Raw genomic sequence first — 25,388 nt, forward strand, 5'->3', positions numbered from 1 at the left:
CATCGAGCGAAAATTCAAAGTCGATTTTCTCGAAAACAAAGCCTCAAATGAAAAATTTTTATTCTATATTTTCGACTTCTTTTTTCGCGTAGAATCACCCCCTTTCCGCTTGTACCACCAGTTACCAACCACCCTGTATAACTTTTAGAATACCGCCAAATTCTTTAACATCAGAAACACATTATGAAAAAATGTTAGAGATGTTTGGTCGCAAAGGTCACTTCTGCACCACTATACAAGATATACAACGTGCACTCAGAATATGCCTTCAAGTAAATATAATTTGTATTTTTCATTTAATTTTTATAACAGTGAGTAGCTTTAATGAATAAATTCCTTATAGGTCAATGATTCCCCTAGCTTGATAAACATTATGATTAATCCTGAAGCTGATCGTAAACAACAAAAGTTCAATTGGTTGACAGAATCAAAGCTTTAATAATGAAAAACAGGTAAAGGTAAAAAAAATATGAATTTTGTACTTGTTTCTACTCTTTATATAAGACAATTTGTAAATATAAATATACAAAATGTTTACTAAAAGTAATAAAGATCACATATTATTTAAACATGCCAATATCTTTTCTTGGAAAGCAGCAGAAGATATAATATCCCTTAAGTTGAATTGAGATTCATTTTCACTTTTCTCATTATTTAAAATATTCTCAACATTTATGCCCATATCTTGGGCTACTACAGTTAATGTTTTATTTGCATCAACCACAGCTGTGTGAAGTTGTCCATCCTTTTTCACGAGGTCATTAATTATGTTCAACTCATTTTTTCTGAAAAACAAAAAAAAAACTGTATCATTTATTTTTGTTTATTGAATGAATGAGATTATTTTCTAGAATATCTTTCCATGCCAATTTTTTGCTAATTACAGACATAATTTATAACAGAATATAAAAAAAACTAAATTTCATATTTATTTGAAGCTTACATTTTTAATGTTATTTCGTTAAGAGATATCAGAGTCTTTTGAATTTCAACTTTAGTATCAATATCACCACTATCCATTTGAACACATCAAAATTGTATACAAATTTAAAACAACTGATGTATGATATAAATTCCAACCAACAAAATAATGGATTATAAGATATAATACATTATGGAGATTTTCAACATATGTATATAGAGTATACAATAAATAGTACAATATAACCAGTGATTATCAATTCTGATAATCAAATATAACTGACTTAAAATTTAACTTAAGCTTAAGACCACGTTTAAGACAAAAAATGAGTCTAAAATCTTGTCGAGTACTACTTTTTCATTGGTTATCTTTGTATTTTAGATATATGTCAAGAAACTTTAATTTGTCAATAATACATGGATAGATGTTTATATAAAAAATTACATTAGAATATATTAAATTATTATTATTAATATTTTTGCAAAATATACGATAAGTTAATTACGGTACACAGTATTGGTTGCTAGCTGAAATAACACTCTACCAATGGCAACACAGAAAGAGTGTTGACTGTCGTTTCACCAATGCATGCAGCTGACGTCACTTAAAATCGTGTCGCATGAAATAGAACCTTGAAACTGTAAATTATCGTAAAAAAAAGTCATGACACCGAAAACATTGAGTATAGAACAGAGCGACGAGACAAAACGTGTCGTAATGATAATGAATAGAGGTCCATAAACTGGAGACCGTGTACACTAGAGGTTAATCTTTCTCGGTATCACACTCCAAATGCTTGCGCAGTTTGATCGTAATTTTGCTCGAGTGCCTGGTTTTTCTATTAGCTGATGAATTCAGAATCATTCTGTGGAATCGCATAGTTGAACAATCGTCAAGCATTTTCTAGTCTTTTGGGGACAAAATAACATTGATATGGCAGATTTCGCATTAAACGGATTTAGTAGTGATCAGACTGAGAAGATCCTGCAGTTTCAGGTGATTCATTGTATTACATGCTGCACCATACAATTTTAAATTCATTTTCTGGTGTCATTATAGAGTAACAACATTGAGATGATTTCAGGATTTAACAGGTATCGAGGATCTATCAATTTGCAGAGACGTCTTACAGAGGCATAATTGGAATTTGGAGGTTGCAGTTCAGGTGAATTTCTGTTGCTGTGTATTCTTTAAATATCTTTAACTGCAGCAAAAAGTTTTATACTTTTATAAGTATAAGATTGTATAAAGAAATTGACACATAAATTCAATTGCTTTGTAAAAGTTACAAAGAAACTGTATTCTTATATCACATATAGGTCAATTGTGTAATAGAAGTATTTATGATATCTTAAGGGTTGATAAAAATCCTTAAATAATTTTATATATTTATTTTGTTCATCTGAATATTTTGATGTTTATTAATTATTCTCTTAATTATTGACACAAGTAGATTTAAGCATAAATTGTGTTATAACTAAAATGTTCTCATTCTTTTTATTTAGGAACAACTAAATTTGTATGAAGGAAGACCATCAATGTATGCACAGGATTCAAGATCAAGACCACCACAAGTTGTTGATGATAGCAGTTCTAGAATATATTTTCATTATTCTGGAAGTCCTAGTGGCAGGGGTAGTTACTTATGGTATATCTTTTCATTGTGTTATGAAAGGGTCATTAGCATCCTACAACTACTTCTGTCAATATTTAGAAGAAATGTCAGACCTGGTATGTTGTATTTTTATAATAATTAATTTTAGAGAAAGATTCTACAAGAAAAATTAACATATTAATTGCATTTCAAGTATCTTCTGATCCTGTGGAAGATGTGATTAATTTCATTCGATCTTATGAGGAATCTTATGGTAACAGTCATCCTGTTTTTTATCAAGGCTCTTACAGCCAAGCTCTTTCTGATGCAAAACAAGAATTAAGGTTTTTGTTAGTATATTTGCATAAAGATGAAGCACAAAATGTTGATCAGTGGTGCAGGTAATTTTATAAATCATGCACTAATTGCTAAAAATTTTGTAGAAAAGTAAATAACAGAATTAAATCTTTATTAACAGGAACACATTAGGTAATGTAGAAGTTGTTCAATATATAAATACACACACCTTATTTTGGGCATGTAATGTGAAATCAGGTGAAGGTTATAAAGTAGCAGAAGCTCTTAAATCTGGCTCTTATCCTTTCCTGGCTATTATTGTTTTAAGAGATAATAGAATGACAATAGTTGGTCGGTACGTAAAATAATTTGCATATGTATATACCTTAATCTTTCATGTGTAATTCTAAAAATAATGAATGTAACACTGCCAAAAATTATATTTATTTTACAGGATGGAAGGTACACCATCACCTTCTGAATTAATATCTCGATTACAAACATTTATAGATCACAACGAAATTAATTTAATACAAGCTCGTCAAGAAAGGTAGAAAAAATACAAATATCTTTAAAATTAAGCTAAAATTTTAATTTTATTTAGGTGAAATATTGTTTAATCTACCTTACTATAGGGCGGAGCGTAGTGCGGCGCAATCTTTACGTCAACAACAAGATCAAGCATATGAGGAATCGCTACGTGCGGATCAAGAGAAGGATCGGAGGAGAGAAGAGGAACGAAGAGCACGCGAGGAACGAGAGGCTAGAGAAAAAGAACAACTAAATGCACAAGAAATGGAAATTCAACGTATTCGCCGCGAGAAAGAACTTACAGTTTGTAAAGTGCCCCTCGAGCCAGAGCCTACTGATCCTAATGCATGTCATCTTCAAATTAAGCTTGGAGAAAGGACAATGAAAAGACGTTTTCTAATGTCCGACACGTTAGAAGTGTGTTATTTATTTTTTAACTTTTTCTTTTTTGCTTAATTTCAATGTTTTAAACAAATTATTTTCTTTTTTAGGATGTATATCATTGGATATTTAGTCAGCCGGATTCTCCAGTGAGTTTTGAAATAACTACTAGTTTCCCGAAGAGAATTTTATATCCATGTAGAGAAATTTTAACATTATCAGACGCTGGTTTAACACACAGAGAAGTTCTCCATGTTAATGATTTAGATGATTAACCTCTATTGATATTTCAGTACTGCATTCTTTGTGTTTAAGTATCATTCCAAGGAAAAAATGATACTGTCGTAAGAGACATTTATCAAAAGATAATAATATATATATATATATAAAGATATATATATATATATTTGATACATTTGAGTATTTTATGTGAAGCGTACACTTGTGTCAGGAATGCAGTTTTACAGCAGAATTAAAAAATATATTGGAAAAAAAAATCAAAGAATGGTTGATTATGCTGCATTTTCTGCATAGAACTATCGTATCAACTATGAGTACATTTATCATGTACTACAAACAATACGCTCCCTAAAGTACACATTGAATTGAAAACAACAGATCTTGTTGTAAAAACTAAAAAAGCAATTTATATATATATATCTACGGTATACATATATACGGTATATATATATCTATAATACGACACTTCACAAAAGCTGTACACCAAACATTTATTATATTTGTCTTAATACATTTTAGCTTAAATCTTTTAATAAGCTGACTAAGAAATGTAAGTAATTTATAAAATAAAAGAACAAACCATGTAAATATTATAGTTAAAGCGCAGATTTAATACATATGTATATATACTTCACAATTTTATGAAAGTTGAAGTTACATTATTATAATATTGCATCGTTTTAAATCTGTACTTTAAGTATAATTGATAAAACTGTTTCTAGCAAGTGTGGTTCCTTTTGCATTTTACCGCCTCCGCAATTTTTGTCAGTCTTATTAAAAATGCTACTAGAAACAATGAAAAACGCAAAAGATTTATTGATCACATTAAATTCTACTCGATACAAGTTTCTGTATCAGAAAAAAGAAAAGAAGTTAAGCGAAAATAGTTTATCTTAGATTAGAAAGTAATCGTATTCTTTTTTATATCACAATTTTATGAGTGTGCACGCAACGGTAGCTTTTTGTTCTTCGTATTAAGAGATGTCTTACTCTCTTCTATGACTAAAGACTAAATTAAATGTTATTTTACATATTTTAAAGAATATCTTAAGAAAAATTGCTTGTTATTGTAAGTTTAAATAATTTTTGTTGCTTTACTTGTGGGTTGTAAGGAAATTGTTTAGCATGTGTTATTGGTTTATAAATGTTGGGATATTGGAAATCAAATATCTATAACTTTTAAAGTATTCATTTGAAACATTCGTGAATTAATTATTTTTTATGCTGTGCTTTTTTCTGTAAAGAAACAACCGAACAAAAACAAACATACGATTTTGTATTGCTCCTTCTAAATGTTCTATAGAAGAATATACAATATTCAAGAGCAATCTATAGCATTTATACATACATAAATATACACATATATATACATATGCATATATAAATCATTTGATAAAATGAATACAGCAATTTGTGCAATGCATCAGATTGTTAATCATTAAATGTAAACTTTTGTATACACATTTTGTGATCTAGTTTTGATACGTCTTTATTTTCCTTTAGATACTCTTCTGTATATACGTAAATGACAGACCATTTAATCCCAGCTAGTGTCTGATGCTGGATATTGCTGTTTCTTTGTTACTATGCAATGCTTAAATAAACATGTTTGAGAATATATATTTTTCGTTTGTGGACATTTTATTACATAGTTTATTGCATTTTTAATATTATTATTAAGTATTTAAAACACCCCAACTATTTTAACTGAATATTATGTATTTGTATAATATACCTATTTATGTCAATATCAAGCATCAGATGTAGATACATCTGCTGAATAAAATGTAATTGAGTGGTTACTTGGAACAAATAATTAAAATAAATATGTTGCAAATAGCTTCATAATAAAATAAAAAAATTTTTACAGTATGAAAAGATACAAGGGCTAAGACTGTATAAGAAAATATGTAATTATATATAAGTTTATAAAAACTAATTTCCAACGTATATGAATGTATCTACATATGTATATGATAGTATACAAAAATATTTCGTTATCTTTAATATATTTTCGAACATATTAAATTCTAATTTCATTGTTGTTTTTTCTGAGACAAATACTCCGAAAATGGTTAATAATACAGTTGAACAATTTGCTAGACAATTATTTTTATAGATATCAGAACTTCCATATCATTATTTTACATAAAATATGGAATAATCGTATCATGAAAAAGGGACAAAAAATAAAAAATGGGAATGATGTCTTTATGAATATGATATTTCAGAGGAGTTTCTTCATTTGTGAATATTGTGAATTTTAAATGTGAATAAATTTAAATATGATAAATGCGAATTCGTTAAATATCCTAAGGATTTAAATGATTTTTGGATTAAATTTCCTGCTGAATCACATCCTGTAATTAAAAACAATTAATTAACAAGTAAATTCGTTTGGCATCTATAGAAACTTTTTGCGTTGCTTCTTCAATACTGGGAAGAAATAATATAACTTTTGCTTTGTTATCTTGTTTTAGATTTATGCAATAGATCTTAGTAGGCTAAATCGAGCGTCTTTTGCTAAAAACTATAGTCAATTGACAAAATGATCCACTGAAGCGTCACATTTCTTATAAACATATTAAAAATGTTTATTTATTTAGTAGCTCCAGTGGCTACGTTTGTTTTTATTTTTGGACTCTTGCACATCAAGCGCCTGTAAGTGAAATCACTGTGAATTGCATTTTAAGTAATTTTTTCTAATCAAATGTGTTTCTAATTTAGAGATAACTGGTTACGATCATCGATACGATGTTCGTTGACCTTGTATAATGGATTGATATACAGAACCGCGATCCAAGCGTCATTAAATAATAGAGATTCGGAAAGTAATTTGACAAGTGAAAGTCCTATGGCTGTAGTTAGTGATAGAGATATAGTAGAGTATGACGAACTATTGGTACAAAAAACAGTAGTTAATAATAATGAAAGATTACCGGATGCCTTTTTGGAAGAAGTTAGAAACAGATCGAAGAACTTGAATCCACCACGGTATTCTTTTGAAGATATAGTATCAGAGGAAAGGAACAAAGATCTTGGATTACGTGGTATAACGAATATTGAATTCTTTATATATATAAAGAATAAATAAATAAATAAAGAGAGAAAAAAGTAATTGACAGAATTATTCATATTTTATAGTCAAAACACATCAATTAGGAATAACATATGATAATATTACACGAACGAGCAAACAAGAAGGGAAGGAGAATATATTAGAAACGTTGAAGAGTTCCGTTGAAAAGTCCAACTATCCGTCTTCTCGGTTAAATAAACAAATATATAATCTGATCTTGAAGGAAGGTCAAAAGGAATGTGAAGCGAGACAGAAATTACTCGACAACGATAATAGCAAGTTCAATGAACCGTTACCGACTGAAATGTGAGATATTCATATTAATATAGTTGCGATTTATCATTTAGTATATTAATTATGAAGTCATTAATAAACGAATTTTCACAATTTCCTTCATAGAAAGGAATATCTTCCATCGTCGTCGGAAAAAAAAGCTGGATTGAAAGATAACATCGATAAATGATCTAAATTTAACAATTAAATGTTAAAATGTAATACGCATCAAAAATAAAATTATGCCATAGAAAAATATACAATTTTATTACTATTTTTATAAAAAATTAATATTCTAGATTCTCATCCTTGTTTCCCGGTTTTGAGCATAATTGGCGTAAATCGGGAAAAAGAATCTGTCACAACCATTTGTGAGTTGATCAAGGTTCCCAAATAAAACAGGAACACAGAATAATAAGAAAGAAAAAAGTTTAGTAACAGGAATATAGAGTAATGAAGGTCATAGACAACAGACTTAAAATAAAAAATTAGCAATCAATAAGTTCGTTTATTTAATCTTTTTGTACCTTTGTATTACAATATAGTAATATTGATATCATTACAACATTTAATAAAGTGTTTAATGTCAAAAATAATTACGTTTTAAATGTTTCTAAGACCAATCCATTTCTGATATAATTAAGCAGTACGCGTTTGCATATAACGAGAGAAAGCCTGTACAATAATAAATAGTATCGTGAATTCAAATTTAAATATATTATTATAATATATTTACACTTACAAGATATATAGTTAGTTTATTTTGTATGTGGTCGTGCTTTTGCTTTCTGTCTTGAATACTGAGCATGACTATGAGCTCTTAAACTATTGAACACTTTATTGTTTAATTTGACATCAAATCCTCCTGTGTCCCCTGTATGAATACCCGGTGGGAACTGTAAAACTCTGCAGGCATTTATTCTTGATGTCATTAACATATCATGTTTTGTTACAATTTGGGATCCTTTACCACCCATTTTTCTATACCCACAACGTGGTATAGAAGCATATTCTTTTTCTATGCTCTATTAAACAGTAGATATGTATTAAATGTTCAACTTTTGAATAAAGAATTTTGTATAGAATATTATGTTACAAAATATTTACCACAAATCTATCGAAATCTCTAGTTGTATCTTCAATATCTGTGTCTTTTTCATCCTGGTCCTCAGATAGAGAAGTTCGATAGTTTGTATAAGTTATATTAACTATAAAATATATGGTGACAAAAATAAAAAAATTTTAAATAAGATTTATTAAAAAGAATATCTTACCTTTAGAATCACGATTTAATTTTTGCTCTGTACGTTTTAATATTAGATCATATTCTTTGTTAAATTGATCTTGCAACATATTTGCAATCACTTCATCATTTTCTGTATCATTTGTGTCACATATTGTATAATTCTCAATGTTTATATTATCTACTGTCTGAATGTGACTCTTTTTAAATTCTCTATTAGAAGAAAAATGCATATTTTTATATTTTTACTGACAAACCATAATAAAAATATAAGAAATTACTTATTACTTACTTCTCTTGCAAGCTCTTTGCAAGTTGTTCCGAAGTAATATCTAATAAATTGACAGGGCCTTCTACTGGCTGAATTTTCGCCCATGGAGTAGACATTCTTATAAATAATAAATTAAATTACAAATCTTGAAAAAATCTTGAAAATCTTGAAAAATCTTGAAAATTGAAAGATATAACTTTACTCTATGTCTTTACTGATATAACGAAAACAATGGTTAAGTTATCTAATATGAAAAATTGAACTAATACAAAAGAAAAAATATATCAAACTTCATTATTTAAATAAATTTTGTGATTCTTTGATTCCACTGTTATTCATACGTAGAGATAGCCATTTCGTAGAAGAGCCTTTCTAAATATTTTGCAATACTTGTTTGACAAATCGTACCATAAAATAATTTCGATTGTTTTAACATAAAATTAAGAATATTTGTTACACAAGAAAAATAAGAAGAGAGTGCGTACTTACCTTAAAATTAGAACAAATAAAAATGTGGAAGACGATGAAAAATAAACGAATGAAGAATTAGAAACGCCTAGCACACTAAAATATATCGCGTGAAGTTAAGCCAAAGTGAATCGATAAGGGTATTTGAAATAGATTACAGTTAAAGTGGGAATTTAAGTTAACGATGTATTCAATAAAAAATTTAATTATATTAATATTTATATTCTATTATATAATATTTATATTATATTTATTAATTTAAAAATAACTTTATATATAGTTACATTTCCTTTTATTTTTGAAATTTTTTATTTACTGACCAAAATATTTTTTTGAATACTTTCTTTTGATAATAGAACAAGTATACATAGAAAGGTATAAAATGAGAATACAAAATGATCTATACATGTAATATTATTATACATTTTATTTTATATAGATATCTAAATTTAAAAATCAAGTGAAAATCAATTTTAATTTCCTTATTGCGCAGCTTCAATTTCTCCCAGATATATTTGTTTATCACTGGACCCAGAGCAAACTAAAAGTAAGAAAAAGACTCTTAAAATTATTATGATAGACTAATCACTACAGCATTTTATAATTTTATATGTATTACCAATTGGTTCTTTTGGATGAAAGTCAATATCATTGACAGAACCATTATGACCAGGTAATTTGTATAATATCCTACGACTTGTAGTATCCCAAATATAATGAAATCTATCTGATGATCCAGCTGATACTTTACTACCATCTGGAGACCATGCACATCTCAGAAGATTCTGCAATCATTTAAATAAATAGAATCATAACATCTTAATAATAACATGTATCAAAAATTAAAAACCCACCTTTTCAAAATTATGCTGATGTCCAGAAATAATTTTTACACAACGTTCGTACGGAGCAAATGGTCTTACATCCCAAATTCTTAATGTGTTATCCACAGCATTTGATAATATATAAGAACCATCCGGACTAAGACTTAATCCAGTTATAGTATCAGAATGTCCTTTTAGTTTATAAAGAATAGAATTTTTTCTTAAATCCCATACTTTTATATCATTATCTATTCCTCCACTTATTACTTGTTCCGCTGTATCATTAAATGTTACAGCAGTAACCTATATTATAATAAAAAAAAAAGAGAAAGAGAATAGAAAATGTCAAAGCCTGATAAATAATGAATTCAAAAAATCAAAAATCATTATGAAAAAGGTATTACCTGATATGTATTATTTAGGGTATAACACTGTCCTCTTTTTCTGGGATCCCAAACACGTATTGTGCTATCATCGCTACCTGAACAAAGTTGTGTAAGGCCTCTCCTTGCTCCAGACACAGAGTTTACAAAGGAAGTATGACCTTTGAGTTTTTTTATTCTAGTTCCAGCAGCTATGTCCCATAAACCTAATGTCATGTCTGTACTAGCTGTATATAAATGATTGCCATCAGGACTAAAGTGTAATTCCATAATCGCTCCACTATGTCCAGTTAATACAGAAATATTTTCACATTCCCCATAGACATTCCAAATAACTGTAAGTATATATATTATATTCACATCTACTATAAAGTATATGTAATGCATTCACAGTTTGTTAAATCATTGATAACATACAAATTTGTCTATCAAACCCTGTGGAAGCAAGGTATTGACCCTCCGGATGGAATTCAAGAGAAAATATATCTCCTTGATGTCCTTCAAGGAGCATAATAGGTGCAAATAGAGAAGATGTTCTAGGCGGACCCTGAAGAAAAAAATAAATTTTTATTCCAAAGCTTTATTCAACAATTATATGATGAATAACGTTAGTTTAACTTACATTTTGTACAACTGCTTTTTCTCTACTACTAAAGACTACCTCATTTTTGGTTCGTTTTGAGGCAGGAACTAATGCTAAGATATCATCTCCTTTACGTTTATCCAAAATTGGCATAATGAATAATTTTAGTTATTAATTATAATCACAATACTTTACAAATACGTTTATGACAGATAAAAACATAAGCCAGCTAGCTGATAACAGCGAGGAAATGAGATTACTCACGCCCGTAGTTCTAGTTGTTTCATAGAACAGGTGCTGCACCATGCGGCTAAATGCTGAAGTTAACTAAAGTTAGCATATACAAGAACCTATTGAGTTCCACGTTATAAGAACCAATTTGTCCTTGAATCTGTTGTACAGTACTACGGAAATGTTCATATCTACTTTTCTATCTGAGATAGACAAGTATGAGAATGACAAAATCGCGCAATAATGATTTACGTTAGTAAAAGTTCAGTTTTAAGAAAGTAAAAAATAAAAGAGGTTACACTTATAAATTAATACTCAGATACATTGTCTCAGCGATATCTGGTATTGGATCATGTTACACTATCTGATCGAGCTTCTTGGTGCGTTAGAAGAACCCCCCTTCCCCGCCGTAGCATGAGCGAGTGCTCAAGTGTGCAATTATGCAGAGGATCTTTTTGTACAATAATCGAATGTTTCCTGTATTCAACAAATGGAGGCAAGATATATCGATTTTGAATCTAGGAATTACGGTTTGAAGTTCAGGAATCCATTGCTCTGGTTCAAAAATGATGCATTGTTAAAGTATGGTACTTTTAAGCTATTTGTTGTTTAAAGTATTTGTATATATAATATACTGTCTGTGACTGATATTATCTATTTATATTTTCCATTGAACAAGTGTAAAGCTTTGGGGCCTAAGACTTGGGACCTCAAGCTATATTCTAACAGCTGGAAAGTAGCTGAAGATTCATAAGCACGATATAAGCCCGACACAACAAAAATGTATAACAATATCGTGTTTGACCTCATTTTAATCGGGGAAGTCTCACAATTTAACAAATAATAAAAAATAAAGAAGTTTCATTGTTGCATTAACATTGTCTCACCTGTTTGAAGGCAATATCGATCATGAAAGACAAGCCGCTATAGTGTCACATTACTTGCACATTCATGCTACAACTATTTACAAACACGTTAAGTAAAAAATAGAAATGGGCACGCTGAAAATAGCAGCTTGGAAATCCAATGGTCTACAACGACGAACCCTCGAAACTAAAACATTTCTGTATAACAATAATATCGACATATTACAGAGATAATGTTGGTTTTACTATCGTTTTGTAAATTTTTAGTTTATCTTCACTTAGAACACTATAGAACACTTCGAAATGCTTCCCTATCTTGTCCGGGTCATCCGGGCCTATCTGGATGACAGATGGATTGAGTACACCGGCAGATATGGCGAAGAGCAATGGCCCGTCGAACGAGGTGTTCCACAGGGTTCCGTTTTGGGCCCTATCCTTTGGATCATCGCTTACGACGCGGTCCTTCGCTGTTCCCTGCCCCCGGGCACAGGCATGGTGTGTTATGCTGACGACACCTTGGTCCTGGCTGGGAGACGTTGGTGGTACGAGACTCTGCGCCTTGCCGAGGTCACGGTGGCGTGCGCCATTCAGTCCATCTGGAGGTTGGGTTTGAGCGTGTCCCCCGCCAAGTCCGAAGCCATTTGGTTTTACGACCCCCGCACTTCGAGCTCCTGGTCCCTAAAGTAACGGCCGCAGCCAACGCCTTATGCGGCCCACTGCCGAATATTGGCGGGGCCGGAGTCGGAGTTCGTCGGCTGTACGAGGGGGTGGTTCGATCCCATGTTCTTTACGAGGCCTCGGTGTGGGCGGAAGATCTGATGGCGAACCGTCGCAGTCTACTTCTGTCGAGGAGGCTGCATAGAACGACCGCCATCAGGATCGTTAGAGGATATCGAATTATATCCTATGTGTCGGCGTCTGTCCTGGCGGCTTACCCTCCGTTCGAGTTTCAGGCCTTGGCGCTCTGACGGGTGTATCAACACCTAAGAGGCCTGGGCGGACTTACTCCCCCTGTCGCCAGGCAGGGTGCGCGGCGTTTCCTGGTAGGTGGGGGCTAGAAGTGATAAAAGTATAAGCGAATGCCAGTATGAGTATTATACTCCAGGTATGGCACGATCGCCCTAGGCGAGAAGCTTACATTACTTGTCGCCAGGCAGGCGGCCTCGGACGTTCGTGAAGAGGCAAGGATGAAGACCTGCGAGCGGTGGCTCTCGTATCTCCTCACCGAGGATGCGGCGCGGGCTCACCGTGGTGTGAGAGCTGTTCTTCCTAATTGGGAGGCTTGGAGGGACCGTGGCGGGCTCCCGCTGACCTTCAGGATGATGCAGGTGCTCACCGAACATGAAGCGTTTGGGGAGTACCTGCTAAGGATTCGGCGAGAGGTGACTGACACTTGTCACCAGTGTCAGGAAGAGCAGGACACGGCGCAACACACGTTGGAATTCTGTCCAGCGTGGGCAGATCCGCGCCGTGTACTGCAGCTCGCCATTTGTGAGAGTTTTGCCCCCTCGGCGATCGTCCACGCTATGCTGAGGGGGCAGCGGGAGTACCTCGCTTTCCGCTCCTTCTGCGAGCAAGTCATGCTCGCGAAGGAGTTGGCGGAGAGAGTCAGGGAGTGATAGCGTCACTCATCCAGAGTCCTGCATCGCGGAGCTTCGATCGGTAGCTGCCGAAGAGCTGCGACTCCGCCGCCGCCCTAGGTCGTCATAGGGGTCATCACGCCGAAGGAGTTTCTGGACCTTCTTGGACTTGCACGACGGCCCGTAGTCCGTGGCGTTAGGAGGCGTGGTCCCTCCTGGCGGCCAAATTGACAGGAAAGGCTCTCCAGAATACCCGGGGAGTAGACGGAGTGCCCCGGCAGTAATTCGAAAGAGGCCCCGGGACACTCCTGCCAAACGTCAGAATGGCCACCGTGGGTTTTAGTCAATTTGAGTCCGACACTACCCCGTCGCTTCCCGGAGGGCGGCGGGGTGTCCGCGAGGATTTCCCCACGTACAAAAAAAAGTATTTAACTTGCCTTGTTTGTGTTATGTGCGTGCCATTTAATTGGATATTTGGTGGATTCCGTTTTCGTAGAGTAAATGTAATATGATTGCATTTACTGGGGTTTGCTTTTATTTGTTTATCTTGTAGCCATTTTTCTATTTTTGTGATATGCTCTTGTAGTAATGTGACTGTTGTTTCTGCGTTAGTGTGCCTGACTAGTACTAGTACGACTAGTGCCGTGTCGTCCACGAATGTCAGTATTTTGCTGTTGGTAGTTGTTGGTATGTCGACCGTGTATAGTGTGTATAGTGTGTGTGTTCTCTGATCATTTACTGTACGTACCATACGTATCAACGAAAAGAGTGAAGGTTCTATTAAATCTATGATACCTTCTGAACGAATACTATAGATTATTTTCTTTAAAGACATATATGTTTATTTATATATATTGAGGTTTTCTACAGCTGAAGGCACGTACCGAAGCTTTTAGAATTTCCAATTACATTTTAATAATTAAATAGAATTCACATTCACATTTACTAAGCCAAACGTTTTTCCACGTTTAAGTGAAAAGTCACGACCTTAACTTTAATTTCTTCATTATTAACAAACGTTAAATATCGTCACAAATATTTCGCTTGTAAAAATCAATAATAACGTTCTGTATCGAACTTCTTTGGACTAGGGAAATACTTGGTATCGTGTGGTATATAACCGATGAAGAAGATCTCGAAATTACCACAACTGGCATAAAGAAAATTATTATACTAGCATACTTTAACATTTTAACAACCATTTTAATAATCGGCACCGTGAATTGAGAGAACCGTGAAAACGAAATAGAGAAAGGGCCTCGATGTTTGTAAGAATGTGAATTTCATCGTAATATGCAATAACTATGGCACCCGAATGCGATTTTGAATAAAGAAAAAATACATTGTAATTACATTTCAGATAAGCATAATTCAATATATCAGTTATTACAAAAAAATTAAGCTATATATGAGAACAGAACCGGATTCGCTTGCTTGCTTCGAAGCTTTAAAGTGCGCAGGGATATGAAATCATCAGGCGAAAACTTGCGAGACTCGCTTTCTCAATAATATAAAAGTTGTATTGTTGCATTGTTGCTTCATCGATATCTGATCTCAGATCGAGTAATATTGCTTGCCACTATCTCTGTGGTCAGTAGTAGACGTTCAGTAAAGAAAAGCTATGTAATTGTTTTATTGTAAATCCTAAGATATCATCGAAATGCTGAAATATCCCTATTATGAGCATATTTTAATTGAAAAAATAGCTGAACTTTGTCTCCAGGCACAATTCTTTCTCAATTATTATTGCGTCTTTTGACAATACAGGAAACATTTGATAATTGCACAAAAATCGGGATCCATGTATTGCAATAATGGAAATGTAGAAACGATTCTATTTCTCGAAGACGCGTCGAACGTAGAAAAGAACAATGCGAGTGAAAGAGAAGGATAGACTGAGAATCGAAGCGATCAAATATTAAATATATTAAACACACAACAAATATTAAAGACCCGCGATAAGCTGAGACCTTTAACTCAAAATTCAAACTTTCTTATTTTTGCTTCGTGATCATTGAAACATTTACCAACATATTTCTTACATTTTTGTAATTAAAATAACACAAAACACGATATAATTTGGAGCATATTTGCTTACTTATTTTAGTCAAAAAGATCTCACAAATAGGTTAGTAAAAGTTTAATCTTAAAAAGATCAAAAATAAAAAGTTTCATTTTTAAATTAGTACCTAGATACATTGTCTCGGCGATATCTGACATATCTGACATACCACTCGATCGCGGTAGACTATCGAGTTTCTTGGTGCATTACGGGAACCTCCGTAGTAAGGAAGAGTGCACGAGTATACAATTATGCAAAGGAACTTTTTGTACAATTATCGAATGTTTCCTGAATTCGATAAATGAAGGAGAGATATAACGATTTTGAGTCTAGGAATTACGATTTGAAATCCAAGAATTCGTTGCACTGGTTCAAAATCTGCACGTTATTAAAGTTTGATATTTTTTTATTAAATTATCTGGGTTATTCCACATGACTCTGTTTTTCTTATACGTTGTTCGTCTTTCTTGGTACTATGAGTGTAACTGAATATTATGGAGATAGAAAAATAAAAGTAATATTAGTTGCGCCACGTATATAACCATTATTCAAAATGTTATTTGACAAATCGATTTATATATTGATGATAAAGCGATATTACGTTATTCTGAACACAATATGTGTTTAAATAAATAATAAAATTTACTGTTTAAATGGCTGTCACGTTAAAGTAAACTATGTAGTAGTCTAAAAGTACCAAACTTTAAAAACGCAAGACTTTTGAACCAATGGATTCCTAAATTGGAAACTTCTATATGTCGTCTCTATTCTTCTCTATTAATGAGAGCTATCAGAAAATGCTAAAAAAGCATTATAACATTTTACAACAACAAATGACCTTATATGCAAGGTCGCTTAATTCATCTCAACAAGCATCATCGTACTAAAGAAAAAGAATGTATGATTTTATGCGACGATGAAAAATATTCATGCCAGTACAATTAACACGCCAAATGCGAAGGATTAATGTTAAATTTAAATGGTGTATTAAAATTATTGCATCATTCCACTAATCCATAATCGTTTGAAAGGGAAATCGTTTCTTAGGCAACTTACAATGTTTTATTGTTGCGCGATTTTGTCATTCTCATACTTTTCCATAGAACCGTACAATTAAATAGGTTCTTGTAGCGTGGAACTTAATAGATTCTTGTCTATTCTAGTGTGTAACCAAACAGGACAGATCCCTGACTTTAAGCTTAGATGTATAGGTTCTTGTATATGCTAATCTTAGTTAAATTCAGCATTTGGTCATATGGTGCAGCACTAGTCCGGGAACAACCAGGTCCATAAACGTGAGCACTCTCATTTCCTCTCTGATCACGCATGTGGAGAATACATTTTTCACAACTAGTCACGACTCAATTTTCGGACGATTTTCCCTAGCGAGTCTGAAGATCTATTTATATGATGGTAGTCGACTTGATTTTTAGACAGCTTTCCCTAGGTTTCGCTATATGAATATCGAGACCTCTATATATAATCTTAACTACGACCTATATTCCCACGTCCATGATAGTTATATATTCATTTTTTTTGCACCGATTAATTCATGTCTCATCAACTCAACAATGACCAAATCCAAGACGGTAATACCAGCTATAACTTCGTCAGTCCATGGGCTAGGATTGGCAGGTAGAAACGGCTCAATACAAAGACCGAAGCTGTAGTTGGGCGACCGCAACGCCATTCTCTGCCAGTTATTGCGAATCTAACCACGCAAAAAGATAGTTATATATTCGTATGTGTAGTCAAATTTAGCGGGAGTTTCTCAGCTCGTGAGATATTCATATATTTTATTAAATTCGTTTTCTCCTTGAATTGAAGTTGTTTTTTTATCAAACAAATATTAAAAGTTACTTTTAATCACTTCTCGAAATGGAAAGTAATAATTGTGGCACAAAAATTCTTATTTCTAGCAATACGAGTTTAGTTACAGGTAAAACTATCTTATTAAAATTATTCAAATTGTTATAAAAATAAAAGAAAGTTGTTACATACATCACTATTTCTTTCAATAACAAGATTTACATCAACTTTTCAATATTTCTAATATAAATTTTATTTATGTGAAACAATTAGCGATCTCATTTTAGATGCAACATGTAATATAAATTTAATATTTCTTTCTATTGAAAAGTCAAATATTCAAAATTATTCTGTTATGTTTTATTGTTGGTTTACTCCTTACTTTTTTTCATTTATTACTTTTTAAAACGACTTGAAATAGAAATTTTGTTAAGTAATTGTGAAAAATAATATTTTTCTCTAAAACAAGAATTTAATCAATATGTATCATAATTCTTATGATATTAAAAAAAGTGGATATTAATTTTGTATGTTTACTTAATATTTTTGTCATATATTTATGTTATTCTTATTTCTTATATATGGAAAGGCAATTCGAGAAGCATTGTAGACAATGTCAAATTTAACAATGAACCACTGGAAGAATCTAAAATAAATCAAAAGAAAAGAAAACGACAGGAAAAAGCAGAAAACAAACAATTAGCTGAAGAAGATTATGATCAACAAATTCAAGAACAACAATATAAACGATTAATGCATTTGTTAAGTAGAAGTAAATTTTATGCTTCATTTATTGTTAGTAAAATTGACAAAAGTTTGGAGAAAAATGCTAGTAAACCTAACAAATCCACAAAAAGGGATGGAAAGAAAATAGAGTATGCAAATGAAAACATAGCGCCACATGACAAAGGAAAAAAAAGAAATAATAATACACAAAAATATATATCTAAAGATGTAAATAAACATAGTAGTACTTATAATTATATGATAATTATAATTTTTATACATATTATTTTATGATTTGTTAATGTTTTCTTTACTGTTATATATGTAATTTCTAGGTACAAAAGAAAATACATATGAATAAAAACAAGTTGAATTTAAGTGAAGATGAAATTGAAAATGAATTAAAAAATGATTTTAAGGGTGAAACAGAGAATAGCAACAATGTTATTATTGAAACACCAAAATATTTTAAAGGAGAGTTACGAAACTATCAGAAGGAAGGACTCCAATGGCTAAAAGTTCTTTATGAAAACGGTATAAATGGAATTTTAGCTGATGAAATGGGACTTGGGAAAACAGTTCAAGTCATAGCCTTACTGTGTCATCTCATTGAAAAACGGCAAGATGGACCGTATTTATTAGTTGCTCCTCTCTCTACTCTACCAAATTGGATGTTAGAATTTGAAAAATTTGCACCAAACTTGCCCATTGTGTTATTTCATGGAACACCAGAGGAAAAATTAATACTAAGGAGCAAAATTAAACATAAATATAAGATTACAGAAACTTATAGTACATTCCCAATTGTACTTACATCCTTCGAAGTGCCATTACTTGAAAGCAGTTTTATTAAATCTTTGAGCTGGAGATATATAATCATAGATGAAGGACACAGAATTAAAAATCATGAATGTCAACTTATAAAGTACGTTGTTAAAATTTAACTACTTATTTATATCATAAACATTGAATTGTAAATAATATAATTCATTATTATTTTATAGGATTTTAAGGGCTTGTAAATCCATGAACAGACTTTTGTTAACAGGCACACCACTACAAAATAATTTAGCAGAACTGTGGTCATTGTTAAATTTTTTGTTACCAGAAATTTTTGATGATTTAGCTGTTTTTGAATCATGGTTTGATGCAAAAAAACATCAGGGTGATGAGGGAGCAAAAAAATTCTTAAAGTTAGAAGAAGAAAAACGAGTACTATCATCATTACGTGAGATATTACAACCATTTCTGTTAAGACGTGAAAAGAGTGAGGTTTGTTTGGACATACCGCCAAAAAAGGAATTAGTTGTTTACGCCCCTTTAACAGAATTACAGCATAATTTATATAAAGCAGTATTAAATCATGATATAGATCAATTAAGTAAGATTGAAGAAGAACCAATTACATACACGGAAGATGGTAAAAGACCAAAAAGAAAGTGTGCTTTAAGAAATATGAATAATATTATGAGTACATATCTTGATAATGACGTCTCATCAAATAGTTCACTTCAACAAATTGATGATAGCAGAGACAGTGAAACTTGGATAAATGTAAAATCTGGAAATGAAGAAAATTTATTAATGTGGAAAAAATATACTGATGTTACAGAGCGTAATAGAGACTTCTTAATTAATGTTCAGACTAGACATAGTAAGTTATTATTTAGTGTAGAATATATATTAACCATTCAAATATATTATTCTTATGCTTATCTCTTCATTGTTTCAGTTAGTTTGTACAAAAAGATTGTAAATCACCCATATTTAATACATTGCCCATTAGGTCCAGATTTCTTGCCACAAATAAATGAAGAATTAGTTAGATCATCTGGTAAACTTTTAGTATTAGATGCAATGCTTGCAAGACTTAAAAAGCATGGGCACAAAGTTTTATTATTTTCCACCATGACAATGTTATTGGATGTTATAGAAGATTATCTTTCATTACGTGATTACAAATATGTCAGATTAGATGGCTCTACTAAGCTTGTGGATCGAAAGGAAAATATTCACAATTTCAATACAAATCCTGAAATATTTCTATTTCTTATATCTACAAGAGCAGGTGGCATTGGATTAAATCTTGTTGGGGCAGATACTGTTATCATATATGATTGTGATTGGGTACGTTGTTGTTTGTTTTATTACTTTTATTATAGAAATTGTAACTTCTAATACTAACTGATACTAATTTCTTATTATTATTACCTATGATGATAAGTATAAAGATCCTGATATCACATTGTTAATTAAAAGCAATTTGATACATTTGCAGAATCCTCAAGCAGATATACAAGCTATGGCACGTTGCCATAGAATAGGTCAAACACGTCCAGTAGTAATATATAAATTATGTACCAAAGGAACTATTGATGAAGCAATTATTAATCGCGCTGATGCAAAACGTCTTCTAGAGAAAGTAGTAATCTCCAAACACATTCAATCAATAAATGTGAATAACAAAGCAGATTTACTGAAGTTACAAAAACTTTTAGGATCAAAAGAATGTCAAATAGTTGCATCTGAAAATGAAGGTAAATTATTGAAATGTACATAATTTTAATACCCACATTTCGTAATTTTTATAATCATAAATAATTTTGCATAATTTTTAATCATTTTTAATGATTTTCAATACAGTCTTTACGGAAGAAGAACTTAACAACCTATTAGATAGGAGTGACTTATACAAAAAACAAGGAGAAACTTAAATGCCTCAACTTCTTCCTTGAAATGGATAATACAGTATAAATATATAAGTTTGTTTTAGTTTCATATTATTTTTAGTTACTATATAATATTTATTTTTGTATCATTTGTCATATAATACTAAGGTTTATTTAATGATGTTTAAACAAAAAGTAAAGAAATATTTTATTTTACGAAAGAGTTCAACATACAAAACAGTCAGTGACAGTTATACTAATCTGATATACTTATGATTTATTTAATTTCGTACGTAGAAAATACTTCCCAGTTATATTTTTATTTTTATAAGATTGATTTAGTTGATCACGAAGTTCTGCTTCCAATCTTGTATAAATTCCTCCTGCTTTGAATTATATTATTTATAAAAACTGTATATTTTCTAAAAATATAATATGTAATAAATGTACCATTTAATTGTTTTTTTATCCGATTATGTTTAGTAGATGATTTTAATAGTGAAGAAGAATCTACAGATACTCTCTTTGTTAGTAGCGTTATCATTTGTAAAGCTGCATTCTCTTCAAAATCTCTTTGATTATCTTGATTGTGTCTTACATTTAAATTACCACTCCACGAGCGACCATTATTTCTAAAATTATTTTATATCAGTAAGCAGGAATAATTTTGTCACTTTAAAACAATATCATAATATAAATTTCTTTCATATGACATTAATCACCTCCACATGTCATTTCTTGATTTCTTTTTTATTTTATTTTTTAATTTTAATGAGGACCGTGCATGAGATTCTTCACTATGATTTGATTCTTCATCAATACTACTATATTCATAAGTTGTAATACCATCATCTATATCGCTATCTGTTGTCGAAGATGTAATCGATGAAGTATCAGTTGTAATAGAAACTTGCTGACGAACCTTTTGTGATGATTTTTGTAAATCATGCATTTGAGATATTCGTCGGAATCCTGACCCGCTCCAAATTTTTCCTAAATATTTAGAAAATATACTGTTATTATCATTACTTATAAACATTAAAATATGTTAATTTACCTAAAAGTCCAAGTCTTGGTCGCTGTGGTGTAAGTTCTATACCAAGCCACCACATTACATCTTTACATATTAATTTTCCTGGTTGAAGTGATGCATCACGAGCTACTAATCTAGTAATCTTTTCTGGGAAAAACAATTGCGGTGGTTTCATAACTATCACTTCCCTATGTACTGTAAAAATATTCAATACACTTATGTTTGTTTGAGTCTTAATATCTGGAATATGTTCCTAAGGAAGAAAGAACAACAGTAGTTATGAAGTTCATATTTTTGAAAACTTTCAAAATTTAGAGGTGATATTAACAAATGCGTACCCTATACCTACAACCTTCATGATTTGGTAATACTCCAAACTTATATGCTCGTTGACTACAGCATGGATATCTACCCAGAGGAAATGGTATAGGCCGTTGTTGTTCATTAATAAAAAACTGTGGAAATTCTGTATGATAGCAGCACCACTCAAAGTGATGGATTGGAAAATATATATTACACTGTGTACAAAATAAAAAGTGACAATCTCCCCATAGCCTCCAATAAACTTTACGCCAAGAACGTAACTCTGTTCGAAGACTAATAATGTAATCATTTAAAGTCCATGTTAAATCCCTGTAATATAGGTTTTATTACAATTATACATCTCTTGATACTAAGTTTGAATACTAAAATCATACCTTATGTGTTTGCTGTGAATATTCCCATGGTTGTCAATTTTCATTGCACTTGAAATACATGGTACATAATTAGAAACGGATTGAATAATATTTTTCCCACATTTACTGCACTTAAATAAAGTAGCTAAAGAACTATAGTGTCCTCTCTTATTATCTGGCATTACCTCGGCAAGAGACATAATCAACTTACAAAATAATTTACTTTGAATTTTATCCTTTTTGTCTTTTAATGCTTCAACATCTTCATTTGTAAATTGTTCTACTAATCTGAAAAGAGATATTAACTGGATTTGATATATTATTAATCAATTAAGAATAAATGGTATAAAATTTGCAAATATTGAATAAATAAATATTTTTTTCTATGCATTTTGTAGCAATAATAAAGAAATAATTTTTTTTGCTTAATGAGCATTTAAAATATTTAAAACTGTATAAAAGTAAAACACCTTATTAAAAGATTATCATCTAAACCAGTTAAAACTGTTGATGTTTTTAATATATCAGATATATTTTCACGACAATATTGTAAGCAGCTTTCTAGTAGTGGTTCCATTTGTAAAAATGATGCAGACACCATTATTGGAATAACATTATTAATTTCCAAAACTGGCCATTCAGATTTTTTTATAATATCTTTTTTCACCCATCTCATCAACCAATCAAATATTGTAACATCACAATGAACTGATATATCTATTTCCTCTAATTTTTGACCTGCTGTCACATCAGCAAAATAACGCATTTTTTGAATAAGAAGCTTTTGAGGACAATGAAAATTTTTTTTAATGTTCTTTTCTTCGTCACAGACGTGAATTTCCACTTCATTGCTGTACAAGCGTAGAATAAACTGTTATTAATTCTATAAAAAATTATTTTCAATGTCAATATTAAATTTAATTTCGATTGATATTAATTATTGATACACTTACTCAGTTGATCTCTTGCTTGATTTACTTTTATCTTTTTCCTTCTCTTTATGCATGACATTTGTAAGTACCTTGGTTTCAATATTATTAGTCAAAGAATTACATTTCTTCACCTCGGTACTTATAATAGATTTTTTAATAATAGGCTGTGAAATAGTAGGTTTTGGAATCATATATGGCAATATTGAATCTAATAAACCTTCATGCAGTACATCACTTAGATTTGTTTTCATTAAAGTAATTAAAAAATTTTCTGTTGTATCCACAGATCTTCCAATGTTCATATCCTCTATTCGTAGTGAACTTTGCATAATTTGATTGCATCTTTCAAAATCAGATATTACATTTTGATCATAAGTATGTGTTTGCTTATTTTTAAGTTGCATATTTGGAGGCACAATGCAATGTAGAGAGTATTTAATATTGTTATCATCTGTATCAGATGAAATTTCTTCTGCTGTATGAATATTTTTATGTTTCTGCATGACATTACTATTAATGTACTTTTCATCAGTACTATTATAATTCTGTATTTTACAATGTATATCAATTTTTGCTAACTTGCCCCAATCAAGCTTGTTTTCTGTGGTTAATATTGTAGTTAAACTTCCACAATTGTCATTAACTTGGTATACAAGTTTTATGAATTCAAAAAACATTCCAATTGTCAACTTTGATTGATTGCAATCCTCAAGTTTATAAAATATTTCTGACAAATCTGGAGCAAATATTTCTTATTATTTTATGTTAAAAAGACAGTATGATAAATTTATAAATGATAATTTCAACTTCTTCTTTCAACTATATTGATTAAATAAAGCTTAGATAAATATTTATTGTGAAAATTAGACAACAAAGATAAAATGAAAAGTGATAAATATCAAATACAACGATCTGAAGTTGTGCAATATATGAATTAGTTCATCAATACCTTCTTTAGTTGTTGAACCGCATATCGCTAATAATTTGTGTATATTCTCTTTCAAAGATAAATTACTAATCTGATTTATTTCCATTTCTTCTAATTAATAAATTCTATTTAATAAATTCGGATTTCAATTACTATAATTACAATTTATATGTTAATTAAATGTAATTTTTAGTTATCACTGTATTTGACAATTGCTATACGCAAATTAGTCATTTGTATATGAACTTTTAATTTCAATACAATTCTTAATTTAATGAAAAAATTCATATTTGTAGCTTCAAAACTAGTGTAGATTCGACAATATTGACAAAACAGTAGTATCTCTATATAAATTTGTTTATTTGGAAAATTTACAGTAGATATCTCCAATAATTTGAATTTAAACATAACTCATAATTAATTAACATCGTATCATAAATTATATATATTTATCCACCGCATTTATTATTATATATATAACAAATTACATTATATTATACTAGCATATATTATATATATACTAGTTGATATATAAGATGATAGTATATACATATACATGTATATACTACATATATATACATACTTGTGTGATGTCAACTTTTCTTTTTGATGTAAATAATATTATTGAAATATTACCAAAAAAATAGTTACACAACTTATGTTCCGATATAAAGTTACAGTTATAGCTAATATCTTTCCCAGAAGTTAAACCCGTTAATTATTTTATCTTTATCTGCTGTTAGTTATTTTTGCTAAAAGTCATTAATATTTATAATATCCATTTTT

The 25,388-nt window shown here is 30.8% G+C and overlaps 8 protein-coding genes across 19 annotated transcripts in view; 4 read left to right on the forward strand and 4 right to left on the reverse strand.

The window, feature by feature from the left end:
* The window catches only part of LOC122572768 (2-hydroxyacyl-CoA lyase 1), a 6,844-nt gene extending 6,275 nt beyond the window's left edge, over positions 1-569 (forward strand). For both annotated transcript variants that reach the window (XM_043738197.1, XM_043738198.1), the window contains 2 exons: positions 149-272; positions 344-569. In XM_043738197.1, the coding sequence (XP_043594132.1) occupies positions 149-272; positions 344-439 (220 nt within the window). In that variant the 3' untranslated portion in view covers positions 440-569. The remainder of the gene's footprint in view (positions 1-148; positions 273-343) is intronic.
* On the reverse strand, positions 480-1,442 carry LOC122572778. The gene is made up of 2 exons (XM_043738218.1): positions 944-1,442; positions 480-785 (listed from the first exon to the last, which is right to left on the reverse strand). Exons 1-2 carry the CDS (start codon positions 1,018-1,020, stop codon positions 554-556), a joined length of 309 nt encoding a protein of 102 aa, XP_043594153.1. The 5' UTR covers positions 1,021-1,442; the 3' UTR covers positions 480-553.
* A 123-nt stretch (positions 1,443-1,565) lies between these two features.
* LOC122572771 (FAS-associated factor 2) lies at positions 1,566-5,585 on the forward strand. Its single transcript, XM_043738206.1, has 8 exons — positions 1,566-1,918; positions 2,007-2,087; positions 2,428-2,653; positions 2,731-2,917; positions 2,995-3,168; positions 3,268-3,363; positions 3,449-3,761; positions 3,836-5,585. Exons 1-8 carry the CDS (start codon positions 1,856-1,858, stop codon positions 3,998-4,000), a joined length of 1,305 nt encoding a protein of 434 aa, XP_043594141.1. The 5' UTR covers positions 1,566-1,855; the 3' UTR covers positions 4,001-5,585.
* A 135-nt stretch (positions 5,586-5,720) lies between these two features.
* Positions 5,721-7,757, forward strand: LOC122572775. Of its 2 annotated transcripts, XM_043738211.1 has the most exons (5): positions 5,721-6,626; positions 6,693-7,015; positions 7,110-7,350; positions 7,444-7,535; positions 7,617-7,757. In XM_043738211.1, exons 1-4 carry the CDS (start codon positions 6,556-6,558, stop codon positions 7,505-7,507), a joined length of 699 nt encoding a protein of 232 aa, XP_043594146.1. In that variant the 5' UTR covers positions 5,721-6,555; the 3' UTR covers positions 7,508-7,535; positions 7,617-7,757. The 2 variants fall into 2 exon arrangements, with proteins under 2 accessions (XP_043594146.1, XP_043594145.1); XM_043738210.1 differs by lacking the exon at positions 7,617-7,757 and having other exon boundaries at positions 7,444-7,575.
* A 48-nt stretch (positions 7,758-7,805) lies between these two features.
* On the reverse strand, positions 7,806-9,476 carry LOC122572776 (serine/threonine-protein kinase RIO3-like). 2 transcript variants are annotated; one of them, XM_043738212.1, is made up of 6 exons: positions 9,321-9,476; positions 8,853-8,948; positions 8,592-8,773; positions 8,425-8,525; positions 8,060-8,342; positions 7,806-7,992 (listed from the first exon to the last, which is right to left on the reverse strand). In XM_043738212.1, the coding sequence occupies exons 2-5, from the start codon at positions 8,945-8,947 to the stop codon at positions 8,076-8,078; spliced, it is 645 nt and encodes a 214-aa protein (XP_043594147.1). In that variant the 5' UTR covers position 8,948; positions 9,321-9,476; the 3' UTR covers positions 7,806-7,992; positions 8,060-8,075. The 2 variants fall into 2 exon arrangements, with proteins under 2 accessions (XP_043594147.1, XP_043594149.1); XM_043738214.1 differs by lacking the exon at positions 9,321-9,476 and having other exon boundaries at positions 8,853-8,973.
* A 224-nt stretch (positions 9,477-9,700) lies between these two features.
* On the reverse strand, positions 9,701-11,767 carry LOC122572773 (U5 small nuclear ribonucleoprotein 40 kDa protein). Of its 2 annotated transcripts, XM_043738209.1 has the most exons (7): positions 11,354-11,767; positions 11,129-11,217; positions 10,924-11,053; positions 10,528-10,841; positions 10,154-10,426; positions 9,919-10,084; positions 9,701-9,840 (listed from the first exon to the last, which is right to left on the reverse strand). In XM_043738209.1, exons 3-7 carry the CDS (start codon positions 11,015-11,017, stop codon positions 9,782-9,784), a joined length of 906 nt encoding a protein of 301 aa, XP_043594144.1. In that variant the 5' UTR covers positions 11,018-11,053; positions 11,129-11,217; positions 11,354-11,767; the 3' UTR covers positions 9,701-9,781. The 2 variants fall into 2 exon arrangements, with proteins under 2 accessions (XP_043594144.1, XP_043594143.1); XM_043738208.1 differs by lacking the exon at positions 11,354-11,767 and having other exon boundaries at positions 11,129-11,347.
* Positions 11,768-13,337: 1,570 nt separating this feature from the next.
* Positions 13,338-21,148, forward strand: LOC122572767 (lymphoid-specific helicase-like). Of its 5 annotated transcripts, XM_043738195.1 has the most exons (8): positions 17,224-17,241; positions 17,415-17,463; positions 18,227-18,591; positions 18,699-19,288; positions 19,368-20,017; positions 20,096-20,490; positions 20,642-20,900; positions 21,007-21,148. In XM_043738195.1, the coding sequence occupies exons 1-8, from the start codon at positions 17,236-17,238 to the stop codon at positions 21,075-21,077; spliced, it is 2,385 nt and encodes a 794-aa protein (XP_043594130.1). In that variant the 5' UTR covers positions 17,224-17,235; the 3' UTR covers positions 21,078-21,148. The 5 variants fall into 5 exon arrangements, with proteins under 5 accessions (XP_043594131.1, XP_043594130.1, XP_043594128.1 ...); XM_043738196.1 differs by lacking the exons at positions 17,224-17,241; positions 17,415-17,463 and adding an exon at positions 13,338-17,123; XM_043738193.1 differs by lacking the exon at positions 17,224-17,241 and having other exon boundaries at positions 17,267-17,463; positions 20,150-20,490.
* A 78-nt stretch (positions 21,149-21,226) lies between these two features.
* On the reverse strand, positions 21,227-25,329 carry LOC122572766 (uncharacterized protein KIAA1841 homolog). 4 transcript variants are annotated; one of them, XM_043738191.1, is made up of 9 exons: positions 25,186-25,329; positions 23,696-24,410; positions 23,213-23,593; positions 22,764-23,030; positions 22,404-22,698; positions 22,090-22,318; positions 21,755-22,025; positions 21,483-21,664; positions 21,227-21,418 (listed from the first exon to the last, which is right to left on the reverse strand). In XM_043738191.1, exons 2-9 carry the CDS (start codon positions 24,349-24,351, stop codon positions 21,303-21,305), a joined length of 2,397 nt encoding a protein of 798 aa, XP_043594126.1. In that variant the 5' UTR covers positions 24,352-24,410; positions 25,186-25,329; the 3' UTR covers positions 21,227-21,302. The 4 variants fall into 4 exon arrangements, with proteins under 4 accessions (XP_043594126.1, XP_043594123.1, XP_043594122.1 ...); XM_043738188.1 differs by lacking the exon at positions 25,186-25,329 and adding an exon at positions 24,624-24,942 and having other exon boundaries at positions 21,227-21,415; XM_043738187.1 differs by lacking the exon at positions 25,186-25,329 and adding an exon at positions 24,624-24,942.
* Positions 25,330-25,388: the final 59 nt, after the last annotated feature.

Source organism: Bombus pyrosoma, linkage group LG11, assembly GCF_014825855.1.
Source record: "Bombus pyrosoma isolate SC7728 linkage group LG11, ASM1482585v1, whole genome shotgun sequence".
Lineage (NCBI taxonomy): Eukaryota > Metazoa > Arthropoda > Insecta > Hymenoptera > Apidae > Bombus > Bombus pyrosoma.

Excerpts from the sequence above, each read along its gene's own strand:
- LOC122572778 (XM_043738218.1), bottom strand. The coding sequence starts at position 1,020 with ATGGATAGTGGTGATATTGATACTAAAGTTGAAATTCAAAAGACTCTG. Across the intron at positions 786-943 it reads AACGAAATAACATTAAAAAT|AAAAAATGAGTTGAACATAA; the intron begins GTAAGCTTCAAA and ends TTTGTTTTTCAG.
- LOC122572771 (XM_043738206.1), top strand. The coding sequence starts at position 1,856 with ATGGCAGATTTCGCATTAAACGGATTTAGTAGTGATCAGACTGAGAAG. Across the intron at positions 2,088-2,427 it reads ATTTGGAGGTTGCAGTTCAG|GAACAACTAAATTTGTATGA; the intron begins GTGAATTTCTGT and ends CTTTTTATTTAG. Across the intron at positions 3,762-3,835 it reads TAATGTCCGACACGTTAGAA|GATGTATATCATTGGATATT; the intron begins GTGTGTTATTTA and ends TTTCTTTTTTAG.
- LOC122572775 (XM_043738211.1), top strand. The coding sequence starts at position 6,556 with ATGTTTATTTATTTAGTAGCTCCAGTGGCTACGTTTGTTTTTATTTTT. Across the intron at positions 6,627-6,692 it reads CTCTTGCACATCAAGCGCCT|AGATAACTGGTTACGATCAT; the intron begins GTAAGTGAAATC and ends TTTCTAATTTAG. Across the intron at positions 7,016-7,109 it reads CAAAGATCTTGGATTACGTG|TCAAAACACATCAATTAGGA; the intron begins GTATAACGAATA and ends CATATTTTATAG.
- LOC122572776 (XM_043738212.1), bottom strand. The coding sequence starts at position 8,947 with ATGTCTACTCCATGGGCGAAAATTCAGCCAGTAGAAGGCCCTGTCAAT. Across the intron at positions 8,774-8,852 it reads GCAAAGAGCTTGCAAGAGAA|AGAATTTAAAAAGAGTCACA; the intron begins GTAAGTAATAAG and ends TTCTTCTAATAG. Across the intron at positions 8,526-8,591 it reads ATTAAATCGTGATTCTAAAG|TTAATATAACTTATACAAAC; the intron begins GTAAGATATTCT and ends TATATTTTATAG.
- LOC122572773 (XM_043738208.1), bottom strand. The coding sequence starts at position 11,242 with ATGCCAATTTTGGATAAACGTAAAGGAGATGATATCTTAGCATTAGTT. Across the intron at positions 11,054-11,128 it reads AAAAAGCAGTTGTACAAAAT|GGTCCGCCTAGAACATCTTC; the intron begins GTAAGTTAAACT and ends TTTTTTCTTCAG. Across the intron at positions 10,427-10,527 it reads CCCTAAATAATACATATCAG|GTTACTGCTGTAACATTTAA; the intron begins GTAATACCTTTT and ends ATTATAATATAG.
- LOC122572767 (XM_043738192.1), top strand. The coding sequence starts at position 17,286 with ATGAATATCGAGACCTCTATATATAATCTTAACTACGACCTATATTCC. Across the intron at positions 17,464-18,226 it reads CCATGGGCTAGGATTGGCAG|GCAATTCGAGAAGCATTGTA; the intron begins GTAGAAACGGCT and ends ATATATGGAAAG. Across the intron at positions 19,289-19,367 it reads CATGAATGTCAACTTATAAA|GATTTTAAGGGCTTGTAAAT; the intron begins GTACGTTGTTAA and ends ATTATTTTATAG.
- LOC122572766 (XM_043738187.1), bottom strand. The coding sequence starts at position 24,708 with ATGGAAATAAATCAGATTAGTAATTTATCTTTGAAAGAGAATATACAC. Across the intron at positions 22,699-22,763 it reads ATTCACAGCAAACACATAAG|GGATTTAACATGGACTTTAA; the intron begins GTATGATTTTAG and ends CCTATATTACAG. Across the intron at positions 21,665-21,754 it reads TCAAGAAATGACATGTGGAG|AAATAATGGTCGCTCGTGGA; the intron begins GTGATTAATGTC and ends AAATAATTTTAG.